The sequence below is a fragment of the Ambystoma mexicanum genome, chromosome 7q (genome assembly GCF_040938575.1).
Source record: "Ambystoma mexicanum isolate Mex_15411 chromosome 7q, UKY_AmexF1_1, whole genome shotgun sequence".
Classification (NCBI taxonomy): domain Eukaryota; kingdom Metazoa; phylum Chordata; class Amphibia; order Caudata; family Ambystomatidae; genus Ambystoma; species Ambystoma mexicanum.
Genome location: NC_090941.1, coordinates 329,470,092 through 329,495,960, shown reverse-complemented (window position 1 = coordinate 329,495,960; position 25,869 = coordinate 329,470,092). Strand labels below are relative to the sequence as shown.

The following is a 25,869-nucleotide window of genomic DNA, read 5'->3' as shown; positions in this document are numbered from 1 at the left end:
TTGTACCCTTTGTAATCCTCCCCTTACTCGAAAACCCTGCTGTGGGCTGCCCCGCCCCATGTACCCTCCCCCCCATGGGTGGTGCGAACTGTTGTGGTGGCTGATGCTGCATCTGCTGCTGTGTCTGTGGGGTGGGTCTGGTTATAACCGTCCCTTCCATTGCATACTTTGATAGCTTCCTCTGTACTAATTTCGCTTCATCTGCCTTCCTGTCTTCTGCTTTTTGATTAACCTTCTCCTGCTAGTCTACAATGATACATGATTGTGAGCTGTATCTCTGGCCATCCTTTTGCTTCCACCTCCACCAGTTTCTTCAAATTCATCTGAACTGGCTCTAGTAGTCCCTGCACTAATGTGTGGTAAGGAATTGCTACTTTTTTGTCCCTCCCAAGGCTCTCGAGTTTCGAGGCGCCAATGCTCTTGCATCTCCTGGATATACTGCACAGGATATTCATCTTCTTTCATCTTACGTGACGTAATTGCCACAATGTCTGATGTGTCTGGGTATTGTCCTTAAGGCTGGCCATACTGCTGCCCTGCAGTTTGCAAATGACGCCTAGTTGTGTGCTGTCTTCTGTGTTGTCACCCCTGGGAACCCCGTCGTCCTCCATACATCAGCTGCTTCTCCTAATATCGATACAAACAGTCCCTTTATGTCACCCGCTGCTAGCCTATGGCCAGCTGTCATTTTCTCCATCTCATAAATCCATTTACCAGCTCCCGTGCTCAATGATGATAATTTACACTTCACATTTTCCTTGTCAGTGTGCTTCCATGGCACATACTGAGGTCTCGCCCCTCCTCTCTCCAATAGAGGCATCTGTGTGTATGCTGTCACCTTCTCATGTGTCCTTCGGGTTAATCTAATTTGTTGATGTCCCCTCTCGTCCTCAATGTCTTCACATATATCTGCTTGTTCCAATATAGGCGCTCCTGTTATCGTCATAAGCTCGAGACAAATGTCCTCTTGAACAAGCTATGGCTGTCTCCTCTATATATATATATATATATATATATATATATATATATATATATATACACACACACACACACACACACACACACACACACACACACACACACACACACACACACACACACACACACACACACACACACACACACACACACACACACACACACACACACACACACCCCCCCCCCCCCCCCCCCCACCCCCACCCTTTCTAGTCTGTTAACATAGGTGCTGTTTGAGGTGAAAGTCACCAGTCTGTTGTCTGGGTCACCCCCCCTCTTCTCCCTGTGTATGTGTCCTGTGCTCCCATGACACCCGTTTGTCCCCGTTCCCGTGGACTATGATTGGTACTGCTCCCCCCCTTTCATCCCCACTATTTTTGTCCTCTTTTTCAGACCCCGTGTCCATCCATGTTGCTACAAAAAATTGTGAAACGGTCTTCTCGATGTCAAGTCTGTGTTGGGCTTCATGCTAAGATCCATGTTGCCCCTGCTGCCTCCTGCCCAGGCTCCTAGGCCTGTTCCATCTTCCTCATTTGCGCTCCTGCCCCGAGAGTTTGTGCTATCTGTGGTTCTGTCAGTCTGTCCTCCTCAAATCTATTCCTTTCCCTATCCAGTGCTGCCTGTGTCTTCACCGCCCTTATTGCTCGCTCGTCGTCCTCCCTCCGCGCTCGTTCCCTTGCCAATCTGGCCAACTGCGACTTTCTCTGTTCTCTCTCTGCTAACTTGTGTTTCCTGTTTTATCTCTCCCTCTCCATTTTTTTTGCTCTTTCCAGTTCCCTTTCCCTCTTCTCCCTCATCTCCCTTTCTTCTCTCTTCCTTTCCTTGAGATCTCTCTCGATTCTTTCTTCCCGCTCCCTTTCCAAGTGTGCCCTCTCTTCCTCCTGTCTTCATTCCCTGTCCTTCCGCTCCAGTTTCTCCTCTCTGCTTCTGTCTGTCCTTGCGCTCTTCTCACACCTCCCTGGCCTTCTCCCTTTCATCCTCCTTGTCCATTAGTTTTGCCAAATCTGTTGTGTTGCTGTCCCTCTTCAGGCTTTCTATTGCCTCAGTCGCCTCTTCTGCCTCTCCGTTTTGTCTTCCCTTGAAGCTTCAAAAGTACCTGCGCTGCTATCCATTTGTTTGCGCTTATGCCATCATCATCCTCCTCCTTTGCGCGCTGTTGCGCCTCACTGCTCGCCCCTGAATCACTAGCTGGCTTCCCTACGCCTTTCGGCTTCTCCTCCTTGGTTTATGGTGGTGGCTTGTATGCCCGATTTGAATATTACTTTGCTTCCCTTAGTTCCTTCATTGGATACATTCCCTGTTAATCGTCTATCATTGGATGCTACACTTGGAGGGGCCGGTGGAGGTGCAGAAGGATGGGTCCCTTGGTCCTTCACCTCCTGCTGGCTTAGCATCCACTGACTTCTCGCGGCATCCCCCTCTTACTCCTGAAACATGCGCCACAACTCGAATATGGCCATGCGTTTGGTCAATTTCTGCCCTTATAGGTATCCTGTATGTGTGTCAATGGTGATTGCTGCACGTCTTTGGAGAAACTCAATTTCCCATCTGTACTTTTGGACCATTCCATGCTATATTTACATATATTTTCTCTGTGAGGGGCAAATGTCTTACACAAATGCTGAACGGCTGTTTCCTGCCCCCCCGTCCCCTTCCACTTGCCCTGGTGCATCTCAATACCTTTTACCTGACGTCAAGTCGAGGGTTTCGTTAATCCGCTGTTTACGGATAAAAAGTCACAATGCAATGATGATATTTTTCAATTTCTATGAGCCTCTCTGGCTCCACAACTTATCAGGAGTGCTCCGCACACCGCCCTGCCTTTACAACCACCGCCTCCTCTGGCACACCCACAATCTTACACATGCGCCTTCGGCGCACCTCCGCTCATTCACCTCGTCTACCAATCTCATGTTCTCAATACTAGCTCCTCACCGTCTCCAACTCTGTGTTTTATATGTAAATCTAAGGGTGATGTCGCCAAGCTACGAGAACAACATAGGAAAATAAAATATTGCGCGCACACAGTAATAGCCTGTTACTCACAAACCACACAAAAAACCCACAGTGGTCTTCCTTCGCTCCAGGCAGAGTATACCAATATTCTCTTGTGATCGAACTCCACATGCTGCGTCGCGTAACATGTGAAATGCCTCACTCTAGGAGACTTACACAGTCGACTCACCTTTCACAAGCTAGGCTAGCTCCCTTGCGAACCCTCACAGGGATACCGCCATCTATGACCCGAGCTAAAACGCCCAACCCACAGGAATACCTTATTTACATAAATTTTGTCATCCAAGCCCTTGAGTCAATAGTCTAGGTTATTCACCAGAACCTTTTACCTTTAAGACCGAATGTGCCCTGAAGATAGAAAAAGGACTTCTATCTCTGCTTCCGCCCCTACTCACTATAACACTACTAAACAATACTCAGTACCCTCCTTCACACCCACAGTTGCCACTAGACTGGATCAATACCTACGTTCCATAGTTTGCTAGCGCTGCTCGGCTGCCAGCTCCCCGTCAAGGCGCTCGCTTCCCTGTCCTGGGTTGCCTGGACAACTCGCTGACATTGGGCAGAATGATTCACAAGGGGCTCCAGACAACCTGTAAACGGACACACGTTTTCCCGTCTTCTCGAAATATTAGAGGGTCCCGCAGCCTCTCCGGTTTGGCAGTGAAGGAGATGACTTGGTGCCGGGCTGGCGCAGCCAACCCTCCTCTTCTACCAACTTGTTGGGACAAACTCCCAGGTATACCATAGGGCCACTAGGAGTTTGCAGACTCTCGAAAGGCCCAACACCTTCCACAGGGCAAACTGAGGATTCAGTCAAACGGCAAGTTCAAACTGCGGTTTATTACAAAAAGAAATACAGGGACCGAAGAAATCCATCAACGTCTCAATTTTCTGGCTCGCAGGCCAGTTTTGTACCCAAATGACATCAGAGTGACACTACATCCTGGGCCCTTTGCTAGAAAACCTATCGACATCTGGGATTGGTCGTCAGGAGCCTAATAACCTATATGGTTGCCTATATGTTGTTCTACTTGCTCTCCCATGTCAGGTGGCTGGCCTGGTCCATCCCCAAGTCAATATCTATAACAATGTTGCAGTGTGAAGGTCTTACCATTGGTTCTTGCCCATTACTACCCACCCCTAGGATACTAAACTGTGATTAGCTAGAGATGACGTCCCCTGGGATCTGCAAAGGTTCTCCTCTCTTGGTGCACCTTTTCAAGGTAACAAGAATGACTGTGTCTGCATTGTAACTTGTGTGTACCACCTTAGTCTGAGTGCATTTTTGCTCAGTGCAACACTTGTCTCACATTGTAGCATCTTTGTTGCAAGATTCTGTCTGGTAGCGTGAAATCTGCTCCCTTTCTCAGCGCTGGTTGCTGTTCATTGTCTGCGTCGGCCGGGTCACGTGTTCCGAGACCATGATTTGGAGCAGCTCTGAATTATGAGGAATTATTTGCATGTACTACAGCTGGTGCTACTGTTCAGGGAATGGAATGTCATCCATATCTGGTGGCCTTGGCGACGAGTCCTGTCTCACACGTTTGCTATTGTCCAGCCTGAAGTCAGCTCAGCTCTTGCCTCGAGGCCTGTGTCCTGCTGTAAGTTTCCTAAACCATAATGCGGCTTCTACAATGTTCGTGCTATTGTTTATTCTCCATAGGTTAGCCACACTTGGTTCTGTCAGGTCCCATAGGTGCTCCTGGAGTCCCATAAATTTATTTGCATGGAAGCATCTGCTAGCTCTGTTCAGGATCTCTTGCTTCTTGCGGTTTCTGCGTTGCTGCATTTAGCTCATGGCAAAATAATAAAAGCAATGACAGTATGTATACGTATCTGTCCTCCAACTATACAAATGTATGCTTGTGTTCTTCATGTATTCAAGTGCGTGTACCGAAGTGCGGATGGCACGTGTGCTTCATGTCTAACACTGCTGTCGTGGTGTCTCCATCGACGTCAGTAACGTGGCTTCTTGGTGCTTAATCAATACTGTCAATTGAGGTGTCTTTAATTGCAACCAGGGGCGCCTTTTCCACTCTGGGGTAGATCTGTTATGCATTTCGTCTATAGGGCTGGCTGAGGGGGTACCGCTTGACATACTTGTCGATCATTGGAGCACTGGGAATTGGTCCAAAATAGTATGGGTGATCAGTGTCTCCTGGCCTTCTTCCGTGTCATGTATTTTATAGGAGGGGGGCAAACTTCCCAATCCCTCTTCGGGAGAAATAAAAGAATATAAAAAGGAGAACCCAAAGGGCTCTCTGCAGCACTGCACATACACTGCTGTGTGCTGCATAAATGAAACGCAGATCCTTTAAAAAGGTATGGAGGAAAGCATGTCTCCATAAAATAAAGTAACACAATGAACAGCGTTCCTAACGGTCAGAGAAAAATGAATACATTGACTTACACTAAGTTCTTCCACAAGATAGATGGCTCTTAAGAGGATTCTGATATGGGCCCCAGACCACAGTGTGGTACTCAATGCATTTCCCTTCTCCACCGACTTAATCTTCACATTCGGGTCCCAGACCCTTCTCTGGTAGTCTGTGGTTTTCATTGGGCCACTGGGCCGAGGAAGTATTCTTTGGATGCAAGACCCTCTCGCAGCCTGCCTCGTGTCCATACCGGACCTCCCAAACTTCCCTGTTCCCATCACGGGAATCGGGTAGCTCTCTGGTTCTTCCTGGGATCAGATGTCTCGACGGTAGCACCGGCGTTCCTCGTCGGTCGTCAGTTTGTGTCCGCGCTCCTCTTCTCTTCTTCATGGTCTTGACTGTCACCAGACCGCCCGTTCGACCTGGTCAATGTGCCACCACACTGTCGGGACTTCTAGCTCAACCTCCTCTGGACTTCCATTCTGCTCGCCTGCATCTGCCGCTCTGCCTGGTTCTTTCTGTGGACGCGATTCAAAACTCCTGGGTTCACCGCAGGCTAAAGACCAGTAGTCGTCCTTCTGTCTCACTTTTATGGCACAGGCTCCACCCTGTCGCAATGGCAATACCTGTAGCTGTAGTCGTCATCTCAGTCCCTATTCCTCCTACGGACCACCTCGTCCCAGTACTTGGATCAGGCAAGCCCTCTGGGTTCTTAAAGATCTTCGTCCCATTCTTTTTTTGAATGTCAATCTTAAATGTTACAGAAGTACATGGACCTACTCTCAATGTAAGAGTTTATGATGGGAGTGGGGCTTGAGGAGTGAAGGGGTGTATAGGGTATGGGTGAATAATACTGTGTTCTCCTGAGATATTCTCCCTCTTCCCATGAGATCCCCCCAGCTGAGTACCACCCCTCACCAGCCTGGCCTCATGGGAAGGCAACACCCCCTCCCCCCGCCCCCCGTGGTGAAGTGACATCTCGGGATTCGTCCAAAGCAGATTCTCTCCATAAGGTGTCTGTTGAAAAAATCCAAAAGGCATATCGGCCTAGGACAAAGGAGAAGACAGGGCTACACGGGACTCCTGGAAGTCAATCCGGAGGGAACAAGGAAAACCTAAAGACCTTATGAAAGAGCTGCAAGAACTTGCACAGGAGGTGACACAAGACGGTTTAAAAGTAGCCTACTAGCAATATCCTTGAAGCAAAGGAGAATTCTGCAAAAGACCATCAGGAGAAGGGAGACATTCTCCTGACTTTATTTTTGGGTGGAATAGTGGTAGGGTCAGTAGTATTAGTTTTTGGACAGCAGACTTGGTGTGTTTTTTTTTTTTGTTTTGTTTAATTTTTTTTGGTACCCTACTGATGAGCACCTTAGTTATTTATATATAGGCAGGGTATACCCCATCGCAATAGGGAAAGATGGGCCTTTTCATTGTTTAATAAAATCAGCTGAAATGCCATCCGTGTCTGCGTCCTCCTTCTCACTGCCACACTTTTGAACCATAGACACAAAATGGCTGTTTTTCGTGATACAAGACCTTTTTTTATGTGCCATCGTTTGTGCTAGATGTCCTCCTTCTTGTTAACCTTGATTTCTAAACTCTGACCTGGTGGGCAGAAGTTTAGGAGGCCACCCTAGTTTAGTGGATCAGGGGAACCTTCTGGACGAACCAGACCAATCTGCGGTAGCTTGGTAGGCGGTCAAGGCTAAGTCTCAGGGGGGTCTGAGTGATCAGAAGCCCACAATGAGCACGCAGTAAAACTCCACAGATTACCCTTGGGCAGATGTATATCAAAAATACAGTTATTATAGGCCTTTATAATCAAAACACAATTAAACCACAGTTATGAAGAAACAATACCACACACGATCATTCACTATCTAACATGTATACAATAATGCGATCAGCCTAAGGCTGATGATGGGGGTAAGGGGGAGAAAATAACCACAACCTGTAACAGAAAGGGATTAAATCAACACAGATATCAGTTTGGGCAGTCCTTCATCAACAATCCCTAATTTATGTAGTCCAGCCCTACGAAGAGAGGAGCCTAGCGCTCAAAGTACAGTTGTGTATTAACAATACGCAGTCGTGCGTAAACGAAACAGCGGGACCTCTTCATGGGGCTGTAGCTGCTCTAGAAAGAGTTTGAGGTGATGAAGAATAAGTTCCTATTCCTGGAAGAGGGTCAACCCTTGCAGATAGAGCGACTTTTGGAGTTCAGGAATAGCTGGGGAGCGCAAGCTATCCCAGCCAAGGTGATTATCTTTTGAGGGCCACTCATGCGTAAAAATTAATGAATGAATGGATGTGCCAGGAGGCCACCGGTAAGTTAGGAAAGTACTCACTGACCCTCGACCCAGTCCGGACCAAACTTTGGCAGTCTAGCCCACTTCGCCTGTAGGTGTTAACGCTGCAGTTTCAGGACGCGCCGGCTTTCAGCAGCTGCGGTACAGGATGATCGGCCATGGCAGGATGTTTGCTTTTTGTCAGCCCTTCAAGGAAGGATAGTTCCGGTGCAGCATGTCTCAGCACCCGGGCGTCGAGAAATGCAGGCACTTTCACCGATGGTCACCACAGCGGGGCGATGCAGGAACCTCAAATGCTTGCGGCGTGGTGCACTCTTGTAAATCACGACCCAGAGGAGCTAGGACGGGTATTGGTGGGAGAGGGCTTATGTCCACAAGCTGGCGATTCCCAGCGTCTCAAGTCTCAACTTGGGACGACGGCGTTCTTGTGCGCTACCCTGGGTTCGAACGGTCAGTTCACTAGATGGCCCAAAAAACGCTTCTGAAGAGGCTCTTTTCTAGGGTAAGTAGGAGAAGCCGAGAGTAGTTGTTCCCACTACTCCAAAGGGGTGAAGCGCCCTTGCAGGCTTTCTTGGTACGATGAAGAAACGGGTCAGACGGAACAACAGCGGTGTCAGGGTGCCAAACCTTCCAAGTACGTCGCCAGCGGTTCCTCAAGCCTGCTTTCTTGTTGAGGATACTAAGCTCCTTATGAGGTTCAGTGTGAACCTCAGTAGATCAACCTGGAATGGATGCAGAGCCCCTTATCTTATCCAAGATTTGGTTCACGCTAAAATAGATAGCCAATGGAAGATCTGCTCTCTTGCATGCATGCCAGATGTGGGCCAATTGTGGCCCACGGTGGTTTCAGTCATTCAGGCCTACCAGACAGACATACTGGCACCAGTAGTGTGGATTGGGACCTTACAGTCCCAACCCTCTTCCTGGGCACTAGCACACACGTGACATGCAGGAACCTGCGAAAGTTGATTTTTTTTTTCCGAGAGAGGCTGCATGCCCAAATTAGGAATATCCAGGTCTCGCGACCTGAGGAAGCAAAGAGACAAAATGGCCAAAGGACAGAACAGAAGATTTCGTGGCACAACCATTTTCGGCACTGGCCAGAGTCTTGGGGCAAACGCGGTAAACTAGGTATGGTCCATAAAAATGAAGTAAAACGTCTATAAAAGTAAACTGCTGCCACCCGTTCGTCCTAGGCACACTTGTACAAACACCAAAAAATCCTTATAGGGTGGCTAGGGGCATAAAACAAAATGGCCCCATGCGTATTACTGTAAGGTACTTGGCACATAGATAAAATGTTGCCAAGAAATGTTCACAAAGTCGAAGAATAAGGGAAACATGGTTTCCCAGGACAGCCTCATGGATGTGTCAGTTTCCCCAAAACAAATGAGCGAAAGCCCAGAGGAGGGCAGCTGAAGGCTGTGCTCCACAGGAAAGTCAGGTTAGGTACTCGAAGCAAAAAGTTTGGGGGGGGGGGGGTTCAAAAAGGAGGGAAAATTGCACCTACGGGAAATCTTTCCTAACACTTCTCATATGGGAAATTGCCAAATAAGGACATGCCCACTTGCAAGAGAGGGCACTGACTGAAACTGCGTTTTGGTAGTATCTGGTCCCATACAAAACTTCAGCCTAGGTACGTCCTGTTGCTAGATAAAATGTAAAGTCGCAGGCTGACTCTCAGTCTCCATCTGTATGAATGTTGCAGTTACCTTCATTGCGGTGGGGGTGGCAAGCCCCCACTTACGGAAGGGACTGAGATCTGGATAAAAGCGGAGGACCTGGAACCATTTGAGTCTACAACAAATGCAGGCATCTTAAGCCAAAGGACCAACCGAGACCTGGTGGACTGCTGCAACAAGCATTGGGTAAACCAACCCTTGTGTTTCGGACACCTGCCATCAGCTCATCTGGGAAGACTTGAATAGGGTGCCTTCCTGCTTTGCACTTTTGGTGGACCAACCAGTCTGAAGCCGTGCTCTGCATCCAGCGCTGTTGGAAGTTCTGTGTTGTCTCTGTGCTTGCATTTGGCATGACCTGACTAGTATTGGACTGCACCCCTTATTGGTTTGTTGCTGGAATGGAATCATCACAGCTCTGCTCAGATCTTAACAACTTGCTGCTCCCACGAGTAGGAACCTGCTGGAACCTGAGGTCTGACTTTGCTGCTCGTGAGAGCCTGCCGACCATGTCCTGAATCAAACCATGGTTGCTCCCATCTTCTGTGCCTGATGAGATTCTCCTGTGACCAAATTTGGGCAGTCTTTACCCTGTCCTGTGGTCTCTGCCTGAGCCTGCCCTAACCATCACTGGAAGCCTCAAACCCGGTAGCCTCCAACCCACAATGGTGTGCCTTCTAAAACAAGGCCTACATTGAGCCTCATTGTCCCCATTGATTCCATGTCCCGTGGTGTCTGGTGTTGGAAGTCAGAGTCAGGGTGTCAAGATACCTTGCATCTCTTTTCACATCCTCCTTTCCATTGAATTGCATTGTAGTAGGCTAGGCATTCTGAACTTTGAGAGTCCGCTAGAGTTGAACACCTGTATGCTTTCAGTGTAGCTGAAAGCATGTTTTTCCCCGTCTGTAGTACATCTCATATCTTCATGAGAAATTGAGATGTTATGATTTTGTAGAAGTTTTTTCTGCATGGAGAGGGACCAGCTTTAAGAGATTGGGCCATATTTTGCCAGCAGAGGAATGTTTACCAAATATGTTTATAAAAAATGTAAACGTGTGTTAGGCATACCAGGGAATCTTTCAGGTGTAGGTGTTTGTTCGCGGTTGGCCAGGCGTGCACAGTAGCATCGCCTCTCTGCTGTTTTTTCTTTTTTTCTCCATTGATCAGTGGGTTGATTAGACACAACTAGGGACGTATGATATTCTCATATGTTATGCATCATTTGTCTCTTGTTTCTTTGTTATTACTCTCTTACAATAAATATTGTGATCATCTTAGCGTGTGTGGGTGTCAGTCCGGTATATGTTGAGAGCTAGATCTGTGCCCCACTTTTGCCATTTACAGTATACATTCTAACTGAACTGTTGCATTCTACAGTGGTAGGTACCCCATTTTGAGGTTTGGAAACTGGTGCATGCTTTTTTATATAGTGACTTTAGTTACCATTAGCACCCTATGCGGGAAGCCAGCCAATCAGGCGGCACGTCACGCAGGCTGACACTGGTAGTGTTGGCCCATGCTCCAAGCTGCCTGATGTGCCCTAAACTTGGACGGCGGCATGTTACTTACAGGATCGGCCCACCACCTCAGGGCATACATCGCCTCAGTAGTGTGTTGATTGTGTGCCTTTATAAATGGTGTATTTATGTACTTGCCTGTGTGGATCTCTGTTCCTAAACAGACTTTGCCTTTGTTAACTGTTCTTCACACCTACCTCTGCTGAGTCCCACGATAACTCATTTGCAGTTACCGTTGAGAGATTGGAAGACTAGAGCGTAAACTGGTTGCACCTTTAGTTTGCTTCTTACTAGATCCTTAGCTGAGAATGTTTTTTAAAACTGTCTCAACACCATAGCCACTAGCCTGTGATTATTCACAGCCAGCACTAGCTGCAATGTCTTAACCTCTGATTTTCCAGATGTCCCCTCCAGCCCTCGTTCTATTTTGTTAATGCTAACCCATGGCTTTCCATTGCTGATCTGAGGTCGGTGTATGTCTTGACATCCTCCTAGTTGGCGTCCGATTTCTGCACCATTTGGCAGTCCAGTTCAGCGACACAACTTCAGCCCAGCCTTTTCAACTGGTCCCAAAACTTCTCTGCCATCTTCCTATTGGACCTTTGCTGCCAAATGTGTCTGAGGGCCTTCCAAAGGGAGCAGTTCTAGCTGACCAGGAACGTGTACAGAGGCCTGCTGGTGAAAGGTTTTAGCTCTCCCAGAAAATACTTCGGGCCTGGAGCTGTTGGCTGAAATCTGATTTAAGGAGTCTTCCTCCTTCGCCCCCTCCTGCTCCCGTAAGTTTGTTGAATCAGCTGCTCTATCTAAGAAAAAGCACTTTACTGTTCCTACCCTAACCCAAGGGCTTGGATGTTAAATTCAAGTCTTCTAAAAAGGGACCTATGATGGTTCAAAACAATTTGTCAGCTGAGTCATCTGGTCTGTTTCTTTTGGGGAAAATTAATGTCAGTGCACCCCATGTATCCCATACCTTTTGATATGGCAACAGAGCATAGCATATTGAGGGAAAAACAGAACTCTAGCTTGGCTCTAAAGCAGATGAAAAATGTCCTATAGTTTATCCTGCTTCTCGCCACAAATTCTTGAAGAGATGGATAAATGTGTCTGCAGACTTTTCTTTGTTTTAAATCAGACAAAGGGGAGACCTTGTTGCAGTAACTATCCATTTGCAGAGATATGGTGGATTTGGGCATGTTTCACAGGGTGTTAATGTGATGCCATGCCTTTATTAAGGCGTCCAACTTATTCTGACATGCAGGCGAAGGTTTGGACCTGCCATTTGATAGGAAAACATTGTTTTCACCAAACGGGCAAGGTCATGCAACAGTGCAAGTCAGACCTGCAAACTGTTAGGTCCACTTCTAACATCTGCACCTCAACTTGGATGTATGCTTTGAAGGCATGGACGAATTGAGAAATTAAAACAAGCTCCACTGGATTGCCTTCTTATCAGACAGTGATCTCCAGCCTCCTCAGGAGTCAAATGTCCTTTCGCTCCAGATGCCATAGAGGATGTTCTGGTCCACAAATGTGACTGGGGATGTTATTCCCGGGACTTTTTGATCATCAAATAGAACTCATTCTGGACTTGTAATTTCTAAATCTTTTCTTTCGGTTGAAAACCTTCCACGTGGTAAAGATTCCAGATCCCTTTGAGCCTCTTCAAGAAGAGAACTGGTGGTGTCTTGATCTTTTTGTTGCCTAATTACAATGCTTTTTCCAGAGGAGAATATGTAAGTGCCTGAGTTTTACAATGGGAATACATAATTATTTGTATAAATGTCTTTCGATTTGAAAGATGCCTAAAGGGTCTGTACCAAGGTCCTCCAGTGGCAGCACATCTCAAGCTTTAGGGGATTCACTTGTATCCCTATGTGGATGGCAGGTTGATAAACACCCCTTACAGAACCCTTCTTTTGGAGCATGTTCAGAAGGTGTGTGGTGCTCAGTTTATTCCAGGGTTTTTAGTGAACTATAAAGTGCCATGCTAGTCTCAGTTCTGGACTCTTCATTGGATGAACTTGTTACCATTAGTGGGACAATCAAGGTTTTTCTTACAAGAACCACGATCCAAGGCCTCAGGTATTCATCTCTTATCCTTTGGGATTTCCAGTTTCAGCTATCCATTTAGTGGTAGCAACTTCAAGAAAATCGTTACATGCTGCAGCAGGTTTCCCAACACCACCTAAAATCTCTTCCGTTTTGAATTCCTCTGGGTCACCTTCTGGACACATTCCCCTCATATTTCTGAAAATTGATGCTTCAGAGTTTGGTTGGATGGTCCATTGCAGTGCTTTCCAGGTGCACAGCCTTTGATCTACACAGGAAGAAAGAGCATAACGTTTTCAAAGTAAAGGCCGGGAAAGACCACTGCAGTGTTATAAGTGAACAAGCAAGGAGAAACCGACAGTTGCCTGCTGCTCATGGTGGCCGTGCAGCTTTGGTGCTGGGCTTCGGCAAACCCCTTTTTTCCAGTGGCAGTGCATGTCCAGGGTATTCTCCACCTGAAAGTGGACAGACTCTAGTTTGTTTCCACACACCCTGCAGTTGGTAATTTGACAGGGAGGTAGTCAATGGAAGCATAGCACTATGTTCTTGTGTGATTGAAAATTGTACCTTTCCACTCCGAATCACCTCATGCTTCCATTCCCAAATGCTGGCTAGCTTCTCTTTTTATTCCAGGGAACTATAGCTGCCAGCAAACCCAGTGGTAGACCGAAGAGACAACAGCCCACAAAAGCTTCTCGAGGGAGTGCCGGGTATCCACACACCCCAACCAGCAGCATAACACCATGGAACCACTGCATGACACAGAAAACACAACCAAACCAATTGTCTGCATCCAGAATCCTGGCATCCACTCTTTACAAAAACACGATTACCTGCTCCATAGCTACGAAGAAGTGTTTCGACACAAGACCATCTGTCACTTGAGACAGAGCAACTACTTATCGGTAGCAGCTGCAGAACGACTCTAACAAAGACAGCCAGACCAAGAACTTAGACCGTCACACAAACTGGAACCTTGATCATAGTATGCCGCCTATGATGATCGTGGCGGGCCTGCACAAGATAAAGGGGCAGTGTTTAAACCCCCTTCTATGTTTTCTGATGTGTAACACCACCCCGACAGTGAAGGCAGGGAGAGATTGGCCCAGGGAACCAGAAAGTGAGAACCAAGGGAGAATAGAAGCAGCAACAGGAAACAAAGGTGTGGGTTGCTTGGGTTAGGAGAGGATGCGTCGGACCAAGAGACCAGAAGGAGGAAGGGCAGTGGAAAAGAGCATGGAGACAGTTTATAAAGAAGGTGGGATATTGGCTGGTGGAAGAAGTGGTACGTGTTACGAGTGTGCATGTAAGGTGTGGAAGTAAAAGTACGAGTAGCGACTGAGTGAAGGGTGACTAAGGTAGTGAAAGGAAGGTGATTGGGCAGACAGGTGGAATAGTAGTTGTGTGAGGAGTGGTAGAGTAGAGGAGGGAGTCGTAGTGGTGTGGAGGGAAAGTAGTGGAGTGGAGATGGGAGGAATGTGTGTGGGGAGAGTGTCGGAGAGAGTTGTGGGGTAGAGACGGGACAGTAGTAGCAGAGGAGATGTAGTAGAGAGTTGGGCGCGAGTGATACCATCGGAGGGACAGATAATGGATGGAGAAGAGGGGGAGGAGAGTGTAGTGAAGCCGACAGAGTAAAATGACAGGGAATGGAGTACAACTGTGTGGAAACTCGGGCAAGTGGCCAGATCCATTGCAAGGCATATCCAACAGGGGTTCTTGATAGGTGTTACCTAGATTATCTGCGGAAGTAGTCTAGACCAAGAAGGCAGTTGTGTTTAGGCAATTGCTTATAGACCAATACCTTTTTAGATAGTAGGAATTAGCGATCACTAGAACCAGTCTGGGGTCGAGGGAAGCCTGGTTTAGGGTGGGGACTTCCCTTCCCTATGTTGGAGAGAGGACAGCCACAGGGCCCATTGCGAAACTGGAAATAAAACCCATTGAACTCATCTAGAAGTTTGTTTGTTCTTGAGGCCTTCTGTGACTGTAAACACATGCCCCTTAAACAGATTTTCCAAGTGACCATTCCTCTAATTGTTTGTGATGACAGTTGATTCTACTATTGGTTCTGTTGATTGAGGACCTGGTGTTGCAGGGGCAGTGGCCGAAGACTGTGCTGGGAATGGGTCCAGCTATGCAGATGTTTGATCTCTGGTTCTGGGATGGCTCTGACAGATTTGCAGCTGGACAGGTCCGACACCTCACGACAGAAGCCACAGTGGGTCCCACAACGTGAAGTCAGGCCTCCAGCAACAAAGTAACCCGGGGCGGGGGGGGTCAGAAGGTAAGATTCATGACTACAGTGAAAGTTGGACTCTAGGAAGGCCACTCTTAGTCCTGGAGAGAAGCAATATCAGCAGATACCATATTGGGCCACAAGTTGACGACCTGCAGAGTACCAAGCTCCAATTCGAGATGGCCACTGATGCAGTAGAGGCTTTGTCAACACTGGGCTGGCCCACAGGATAGTTCCGGGACACTTCAGACATTGGGTTAGGCCATGGAGCTGGTTGGACCGGCCAGTCCGAAGTACAAAGTTCTTCTGTGATCAGGATATGGCTTTGGCAATAATTATTGTCCACGGCAGCACTCTTCCGGGTCTTCAGCGCAGGTTCTTCTTTGGATGCTTGGCTCCAAACGTCCACCTAGGAAACGGCTGTAAGAATCCTCTTATCTTAAAAATTTGGACTGGCTGCTCCCCCAGCCTACCAATGGAAAGGAACTGCATTATTGAACCGGTAAGGTCTGTCCAATCATGGGCCACTACAATCCCTGCATTTATTTTCCGACAGACTTCCTCTGGCTGAAAAGTTAATAGGGACTATACGGTCCCAACCGCCATTTTGGCCAGTTCAGACATAGACATACAAAGCATGAACCCAGGAAAACTGAGCAAGACCCCCCCCCACACCCTCCCCCAAAGTACATGCCCTTACATGCCCTTATATGGCACTTCCTCACCTGAGAGGGCAGGGAAAAATTCAAGATGACCAAAGGGCAGGATTTAAACCACATAGAACAGCAATTTTGAATATATGATACTCAAAATAGCATTGTACAGAAAAATTCATCGGAAGAGCCCTGTTCTCTGCCGCTAGCCGTTCAGAGGCACATCACAAAGGTAAAATGAATGTCACAGAAAATAAATGAAAAAGGGATACTTATTACCCATGCCACAATCCTCTGTCGAGTTGTGTTCTATATTAAGACAGTAAATCATGAAAGGAGACAGTTTCCTTGCACTGGAAAAAGTCTTTGTGTACCTCTAAAGTCTGGTTAGATTTCATGTCAGCAAAATAGCTGTCAGTGGAAGGAAAGTGGTGCAAAAAACTCGCATAGTTTTGCTTTAGTGTTAACTGTAGTGGAAAAAAGTATCTTATCACCGCCTGCATTTTTTAATTTTTTTTTTAAACCCTCCTACCTTGATGTCACCGGTATAGACTCTATTGAAAGGTTGCCCCTGGGCTGTACTTATAAGGTGCTAAGCTAACTAATGTGCATTGATTAAAAAATTCCTTTGTCTACACAAGGCAAATCGGTTGCAGGATTTCTTTCCAAGGCACAGACTGCTCCATGAGCTACTTTATTTTCGAAAGCTTTTTTGTTTTAAAAAGAGAATGGATTATTATTGTTTTTGCAGTCTGACCCGAAGCACTATAATTTCAGGTAAGTAACCTACCCTTCCTTTGCGTCATGGGGGCTGTTTGGGATTCAGTTAGTGATCTATGTAGTAGGTTAATCTTAAAGGAGTAACTCGGACTATTCTAGTGTAATTTTGTTTGCGTTTGTGAAATTGATCTATTACAATAGATATATTGACGCTCATGATTATCATTTTTATTTTTAGTTGCTTGTCAGACGCTGCTATCGCTGCCCTTGGATTTTAATTTAGAAGCCATATTGGGTATGTTTCCTTTGAATCTTGTACCAACCCACTGAAATAAAACAAATTGACAGTATTTGAATGTTTCTCGAATGTTTCTCTAATGTACAGTGAATTTGTAACTGATTCTTCTAACAAAACTAATTGTAGGAAGAAATAGTTTTTTCCTTACTTGAACTTAATTTGACAATTTGTTGCCTGCAATTGTGGGTGAGCAGGCTGAAACCAGTTCAAAGATATGTTTTTTATTTATGCTTTTTTTTTGGTGCTAATTTAGTCATTTCTGATGCCTGAGCAGTTTTTAACCTAATTAATTTGTATCTGACTAATCGACTGATCGAAAGAAGTTGTACGTATTTTAAATGGTAGTACCAACTTTAAAGACTTCTACTCGGAAGGGTGGGACAGCTGTTGGAAGGCTACAACAAGAGAAGGGAAGGGATGATGCTTGGAGGAATAGGACTGGGAATGTGCATTGATGGACAGATTACATGTGTTGACAGATATGAAGGATAGCTGGGAGGGCGGATGTGGGGGAGTTGATTGTTAGGTTTATCTAAATGGTAATAAAGACATAAAAAAAATACTTCTGCTCAGACCTTGTGCTAGAATTTAGTTTGTTCCTTGTTTTTAAAACTTTTTGGTTGGTGGTTAACTAAAATTCAATTATTTTCATTTTGTCAGGTGAATATTTTAAATCTGATGAAAATGCTGACCAATCTCAAGAGAGCCTAAGCTCCTCGTCGCTTAGACGCAAGTTGTTTCTGGATGGAAATGGAAGTGGATCTGAGTGTTCATCACCTCCTTCTCCCCAAGAAGTAGTGTGTGATAAGAGTCCAACGCAGCTTGATGTTATCTGTGCAGTAGATCTGTCACCAGTCCGGTGCAGAAGTCCAATGTTAACACCAGGCTCAGTAAGAAGTGTTTGCCCTTCTTTGTGTATAATGCTCCCTGCAGATTATCAGTTTTAATTGTTCCACTTTAGGAGTTTATTTTTCTAAACATTTTAGCACTATTACTATGAGCAGCAGCTTAGTGAGAAAATAAATGTTTAGTTGTGCCAAAAAGGGTTATACGATTCTAAAACTCTTCCAATGTTCTTTGAATTGAGTTACAGATTCTGATATACTGCTTATTGCTAATATTACCAAATGAATGGATATCCTGCAGTGGTGTAAATGTTTAGGCTTTAAACAAATCAGCAAGACCTTACACTATCAGTTTAATGAACTAGGCATAACTGGTGGAAAACAGTGATCAATGCCGGACACCATAAAAAGTGTTTGGCATCTTCTACAAAATCAGATTGTTGACTATTTTCTAAGCGGATCATTTCCTAATCTGGGATCCTGGTTGGAGTGCTAGATTCTCTCATTGGTAAATTCTCTGAAACTTATAATTAATTCCCAGTCTGCTATTAATAAGGTGGTTTTATCACATGACAAAGAAGCAGACCTGACCAGCTCCATTGCAAATTAATTGCTTAATAAAATATCTTGAAGCCGATTTTAAACTTACACCAAATTCAGCAGTTGATTCACCAAGTTGAAAAGGACTTTGCTGGGTGCGTGGTTTGACGCTGAGACTAATGGCTGCCTTATCCTGTACCTCCCGCCCGCAACACCTTTCCGTAAATGCCCGCGGCACTCCGCTAACTATTTTAAAAGGTAAATTATAGCAGGAAATTGCATTTCTTTCGAGGCTTCAAGAGATACGACTCTCTTCAGTATTACTGGCATTTTCGCCGACTTTATTGTTCCTGAGCTCGACAACAGCTGACACAGCTGAAGAGAATCTCAGCAACCTCTTCAGGCAACACCGCTCTTCTCTGGAGTCGGGCCTCTTGCATACGCCACATTCTGGGCAGAAAACAATTAGCACCAAATAAAGTGGAAATTAATAAATATTCTGATGCTTGTTAATCTGCTTAGAATCACATGCTGTGCATATGTTCTGACATCCAGTGGTAACCGCAGAGTATTGCATCTTGCCTTTCGAGGATCGAAAGGGGACGTCTGCGTAGGCGTGTCTGTAACACTATCCCCATCGTGACATGTAGTGTACCCAAAATGCCTCATGCGCCGAGGTCCCTCGGATTGTTTTTTCCACCCTGATTACTGGTCGCCCTAATGCGGAGCTGTTGCATAGAGATAGCGTTGTCATTATTATCGACTTTGTCGTTATTCCCGTTAAGTCACTGACGATTGAATCCTGTGAAACCACACCGAGACTGTCGCAGATTTTTGACTACAAAGAAGCAAGTTGCGCGGCCTGTAGACTCCTGCACCCAAGACTCTTAAGGAGAGCCGCTTCAAGTGGTGGGCGGCCTCCGGGATGTCGCAGCCCGAATGTTCTTCCCCCGCTGTTGCAACTGCCGAAAGTGAGGGGGCAACTAGCAATGACCAGGCCTGCGTGTCGGAAGCCATTGACCTAACTGCGGACCGCTCTCTGTCCACAACGCCCGTCCCCAATGCCACCAGGCCTGACGTGATTCACACTATGGGGAAAACACCCTGCGACAGGGGTGCACACGATCATAATACACAACCCAAGGTTCTGCTTCGGCGGCTATGTCGAAGCGTACCAAAGCGCCAACGGAACCGTCAAAATCTCTGACGGGATCCTATGATCGGAAGCCTTCCCCACAACCGCAGTCGCAGCCTGCAACTGGGCAAAGTAAAGGGTGCTAACATTATAAGACACGGAGACGTCGAGGTGCTCCAGGAGGATGCGCAGACATCGATTCAGGCCGGCCCGGGCAGCAGCAAAATCCATCGCTCAGCCCCCTGGTTCATCCGGTGGCGTCGAAAAGCACCGCTCAGCCTCCTGTTCAGCCGGTAGACTGCCTGAATTCTCCTACCATTGCCGAAAGCATTGTGAGGATTACTTCAGCAGTTAAACTGAAGGAGCTTTCGAAGGAGGCAGCGAAGAACAAAGAACGGCAGAGACGTGTCGATCGACACTCCACAGCGCCCGAACCCTGCCAGGACTACGTTGAGAGTCCTGTGCCTTTGTCAGGCACATTGGGGGGAAAATCTCGACGTCGGTGTAGAAGATGAACCCTTTCCTACCCTGGACCCCTCTGATTCATCCTCATGGACCAGGGAGAAATTTGAGGGATGTATGGACAGATTAGAAAAATGTGCCTCTTATTCTGAGGCCCTTGTTCCCAAGAGACCTCGAGGACTTTCCTTCTACTCCTGTATCTAAGTTTCAAAGGACCCTGTAGGGTCCACATGAGGAGTTTACTTGTGTCCTCCCAGATGAGGATGTTATGGACACTTATGATCAGCATGAAGATGCCACCTTTCTAGAAAACTACAATGTGGATGATCGGATGGGTTTTATGGACAATTGGGAGGACAGCCGTCAGGTTGATGCTCAACTCTAGACGTCCCCTACTCCCACCCAGGACACCTATGTCCTGTGCTTAGATTTCCCCTTCCCCCCCCTCCACTCCGGCTTGGCAAGCCTCCCCAGTGGACGACCAGATGGTGTTCAACGCCATCTTGAAGAAGGCGGCTGACCACTTTCAGATCGCCACTCAAGAGGCCTTACCAGATTCTGATTTTGTGGAGGATATACTCGAAAGAAAAACCAGCCAGTCCATCCCCTTGTTGAACTCCATCAAGAGGAGGTCGGCACCTTCTTTGCCGCCGGCCCTGGCCAGTGCGGTGAACCCTAGGGTGGAGAAGCTGTTTCGGTCTTCTCCAACCGGCCCTGCCTATATCAAGGGTCATGCCACTCCGGATTTGTTAGTGGTTACCACCACTAGAAAACGGGCTGGTGTTCCCCTGTCTACAGGAGAGGCACCACCCGATAAGGAATCCAAGAGACTTTATGCACTGGGCAAAAGAATATCAACGGCTGCTGCGTTTTACCACCCGTATAACAAATGACACCATGCTATTGGCCAGCTATGCGGATGTCCACTGGAACCTTCTACAAGAAGACCTTCAGGGAGTGCCAGAACCTCCAACCACCAAGTTGCTCGCCATTGTTTTCGAATGCAAGCAGGTGAACCAGAATGTGCTCAAAAACACTCTGGACGCTGCTGACACAGCGGGAGAACCCTGGCACAAAGTACCTTGCTCAAGAGACATGCATGGCTAAGGAACTCTGGTTTCAAGCCAGAGACCCAAGCAGCACTGATTAACAAACCCGCTGAGGAGACCAACCTGTTTGGCAAGGCAGTGGACGATGCTCTTGAAACAGCCAAGAAAGAGCATGAGAAACTCAAGTCCCTTCAACAGATTAACCAGAAAATCCTCTCCTCAGAGAGGAAGCGGCTCCCACCAGCATTTTCGTGGCCAATCTCGTTTTTCCCAGAACCAGTATAATGCAGGAAATTGGAATTCGGGACAAGGGTCTTATACTTCTGCCACTCATCCATCCAAAGGACAGCAGCGTGGGAAAGGTAGAGGACGAGGTTCCTACCCCAGAGGTGCCCCGGCCTCTGGTCAAAAATGACCTGCGGATCCAGGTCTCCTCCCATGCAACCCCGGTCGGGTGGCGTATAACATCTTTCCTTACTGCATGGGAGGGGATACCTTCAGACAAGTGGATACTAAAGACGGTAGCCCACGGGTACTGTATAGAATTTGCCCGACCACCCCAATTCAGACAGCCAAGATCAAGACGCCTGAAACCGGACCACCTGCAAATCCTACTGCAAGAGGTGCAGACCCTTGTAGGAAAAGATGCCATAGAAGCCATCTCTTTTCCAGAGGTAAACAAGGGTATTTATTCCGTATACTACCTTGTACCCAAAAAGGATCTCACCATGCGCCCTGTGCTAAACTTGCACCCATTAAGTTTGTCAAAACTCAAAGTTTTTATATGGTCACTTTCTCCAGCATGGGGTCTGGCATGGATTCACATGCTCATGAATATTCCCCGTCGTCAGGCTGGGAATCCTCGGTAAAGAAAAAACCAGTATCAGTTTCGTTTCTGATCTGTCTTTCGTAGTAATAACCAATCACTGGTCTCTGCGTCATACTGACCACAGCCAATGACTGCCCTCTACCTAAGCACCGCCTCTGGCAGCCATCTTCAGATTTTTACCGCACGTTCATGTGTTGGGATCCTCGTGCTATTGCTCTCGAGCGTTAGTGCTAATTTTTCACGTTTTTTTCTCAAAACTTCGTTTTTTCCGGTCAAAAGAGCCTCAAGCTCCACCGACTCTCCATCCGATCAACGGGGACCCGTGTCGGATTCGTCTGCGCCCCTCAAGGGTGAAGATTTCGTCGAGCTACGTTTGGAGGACTCCAGAAGCTTCTCAGGCCCGGACATGGCCCAGGAGAAGGGAAGCTCGACGCCCGGGAAGCTGTTCAGGGTCTGCCCTGGATGCCAGCTGCAGAACGTCTTTAAGGAGGACGAACACTCCTTTTGTCTCTACTGCTTACATGAGGACAAGACGCATGTGGAGAAGGACTGTGCGTTTTGCGGCAATATGTCAGAGCGGACCGTGAAGGACCGCCACCAACGCCTCGCCAACTGGCTGGAAGGGAAGAGCCCGTCAGGCGAGAAGAAAAGGAAGAAATCGGAGCGGTCTTCTAAGACCTTTGAGGACGCCCCGGCGACGGGGGTCCAACACAAGGCCAAGCACCGCGAGTCCGCTGGCACCGGGAGCGCCGAACGGTCGGGCAGGGCGCACCCTCCAGCCAACGCTCTGGGTCGGGTAAGAGGAAGGGCGAGCACCCGGCGAAGCTCCTGGAGAGGCCCCGGTCGAGCTCGAAGGCCCCATCGGAGGGGGAGCGAGGCAGTGTTCCCCCCCCCCCTCAAGGATAAGTCGGTGAGCGCACCTAAGGTGGTGAAGGCCTTAATCCATCCGGCCAAGCCCTCTATCGATACTGTCGAGGCGGCCCTGGCTCAGCCTGTGGAGGCTACACCAGTGGTGGCGACCTCAGGGCTCAGAGTCTCCCTGCCACCTCGGAGGGAGTCCTCTTTTGTGCCCATCGATAGGACCCCCGTGAAATCCCCGGCGGGGAAGAAAAACAGGGGTCAGGGCGTCGTCGTAGATTCGGCTTCAGAGGAAGAGCTGATCGAGGTCTTAAGCCACGGCCTTGGCGTGGATGAAGACCGGCCCGTCGGGATGGAGCCCGACGCAGGTGACGATGACAGCGTCGAGAGTGCCGACGGGGCCCCTGATCGCCCGTCGGATTCCCCTCTGCCAGCGCCGCAAGACAACTCGGCGGCCATTTTGTTGGCTATACAGTCCTTATGCTCAGAGATAAGGACGAGACTACCGTTGCCGATGGAGGAGCCTCTCCCGTCGGGGGATCCTGAACCAGGACCTTCGGGTGTTCCCCCTCCCAAGAAAAGAAGGATTCACCCTCCACCTCCTTTTCAGCTGTCGCGACCCATCCAGCCCTCCTCCCCGTCCACCCGAGGGGATGATACGGGGACTGACACGGCAGCGACGGGTACGGACGACGAGGTATACGACGAGGATCTCCCGTCGTCACCTCCCACCAGGGCCTCTCCGCCCGACGAGATTGGATCGTTCCACTCCATGATCGCCAGGGCATCCGAGCTTTTCCAACTCTGCCCTGAGTAGAAGAAAAAGGAAGGATTCCTTTATCAAAGGCGCGAGGCAAAGAGGAAGACGGTCCTCGCGGTGCCTCTACTGGACGACATTTGGGATGAGGGCCTCGCCCTCCTCAAGAACCCTTCCACGACGCCAGCTAGAAGTGACCGGTACGAAAAGAAGTACCGGGTCCCGGACGCGGCCCCCCTGTGCCTCCGGGCGCAGCCTACCCCAGACTCCGTCGTCTCCGTCCGCGGCAGCCAGGAAGAAAGTGGGGGGGGTGCGGCCTCCACTTCGACTTCCCCACCGGACGGCGAGGGAAAGAAATTGGACGCTATGGGACGCAGGGTCATCTCGTCTGCAGCGACGACGATTAAAGCGGCCAACGCCTTGGCTATCGTGGCCCGCTACGACAGGGAGCTATGGTACAAACTGGCTCCCCTGCTGGACTTCCTACTGGACGACAAGAGGGCGGATGCCCTGGAGATCCTACAGGAAGGTGAGGTGGCGTCGGACCACGCCATCACTATTGCGACGGACATCGCCGACACTGGGTTTCGCCAGTTGGGCAACGGCGTGTGCCTTAGGCGGCGTGGATGGCTCAAGGCTACGGACTTCCGTCAAGACATACAGACCAGAGTCCTGGACATGCCGTTCGATGGGAACAACCTGTTTGGGAAAACAGTGGACGATTCCCTTCAGGCCATTAAAGCGGACACTGAGACGGCCCGGGCCCTTGGGGTTCTACAGCAACGACGGACGCCCTTTCGGAGCAGCGGAGGCAAGGGCGCCTCCAAAGATTCCGGCGGCGGTTTCTCTACCTACCGTCAAGCGGCCTGCTCATCGTCTCAAGAGGCCTACAGAGGACGAGGCAAGTCTGGAGGACCCCGCTGTCATCGCCAAGGAGGTCAAGGCGGCAAAGCTGCGATGTCTGAACAAGTTCATCAAGGCACAGAAGTTCTGGATGGTCACCCTCCAGCACGTCCTGGGTCAGCTGGAGGAAGGAGACTTCCTGTCGTCGTTGGATTTGGAGGATGCCTACTTCCATATTCCCATCCTAAAGGGGCACCGAAAATTCCTCAGATTTGTGGTCCAAGGGCGTCACTACCAGTTCAAAGCCCTCCCCTTCGGACTACGGTCGGCACCCAGGGTATTTACCAAGTGCCTTGCACCGGTGGCGGCTCAGCTGCGCCGCGAGGGGATCCACGTCTACCCCTACCTGGACGACTGGCTCATCCGAGCCAAGACGAGGGAGCTCGCCGTGGAGCACACGGCAAGGACCGTCCAACTTCTCACGGACCTGGGATTCTCCGTGAACTACGCCAAGTCCCACCTGGTACCCGCGCAAAACGCACTGTTTCTGGGAGCGAAGCTCGACACAGTGTCCCTTCTGGCCTCCCCGTCGGAGGAAAGGACCAGGTCCATCCTGGGCAAGGTACAGCGGATGTTGGCTTCCGACGCGGCCAAGGTGAGGTCCATCAAGTCCCTCCTCGGAATGATGCCTTCTTGCATCTACCTCATTCCCATGTGCAGACTCCGGATGCGCCCGTTGCAGGAGTTCCTGGACGCGCGCTGGATCCAAACGACGGGCGGCTTAGAGGAGAGGATCACATTCGACGAGAGTTTCCGCCGAGCGGTCCGGTGGTGGGGCACCCGCGCGCATCTGACGGCGGGCATGGACTTCCGGACCCCAGACCACCAGGAGACAGTGACCACGGATGCCTCCCTGGAAGGGTGGGGAGCGCACACCGAAAATCTGCACGCGAGAGGCCTCTGGCTCCCGACGGAGAAGTCCCTCCATATCAACGTCCTGGAGCTCCGTGCAGTGTTCTGGGCCCTCAGGTCCTTCCTTCCGTCCCTCAAGGGCAAGGTGGTGAGGATCTTCACCGACAACACCACCACCATGTTTTACATCAGGAAAAAGGGCGGAACCAGGTCCCCAGCACTGTCCAAGGAAGCGCAGGACCTGTGGCATTGGGCCGTCGCCCAAAGGATGTTTCTGGTGCCGTTTCATCTGGCAGGGATAAAAAAACACCATCGCCGACTCACTCAGCAGGGAGCTGCGCTCGTGCCACGAGTGGGAACTACGGCAGGATCTAGTGGATCGCCTCTTCCGACGGTGGGGCACACCCCAGATCGACCTGTTCGCGACGGCGACGAACTCCAAGTGCCGGAGATTCGCCAGCAGGTTTCCCCAGGCGAGGAGCATGGGCGATGCTTTCTCGTTCCCCTGGGAGGGCCTGTTCCTCTACGCGTTCCCTCCTTTCCCACTGCTAATCCGGCTCGTCAACCAGCTCAAGAGGTCACGGTGCAGGATGATCCTCGTCGCACCTGCGTGGCCGAGGCAGATATGGTTCCCGCACCTTCTGGACTTGTCAACGTCCCCGCCATTCAAGCTGCCGGTGGACGCGGATCTACTCTCCAGGGAAGGAGGCGCCATCCTCCACCACGATCCGAAATCGCTGAACTTGCAGGCCTGGCTCCTGCAGCGATAGAGTTTGGAGGATACGACATACCGGCCGACT

At 49.0% G+C, this 25,869-nt stretch overlaps 1 protein-coding gene across 3 annotated transcripts in view; it reads left to right on the top strand.

Moving 5' to 3' along the window:
- The window catches only part of BORA (BORA aurora kinase A activator), a 911,814-nt gene that overhangs the window by 371,882 nt on the left and 514,063 nt on the right, over positions 1–25,869 (top strand). For all 3 annotated transcript variants that reach the window (XM_069639407.1, XM_069639408.1, XM_069639410.1), the window contains 2 exons: positions 16,780–16,836; positions 17,500–17,729. In XM_069639407.1, the coding sequence (XP_069495508.1) occupies positions 16,780–16,836; positions 17,500–17,729 (287 nt within the window). The remainder of the gene's footprint in view (positions 1–16,779; positions 16,837–17,499; positions 17,730–25,869) is intronic.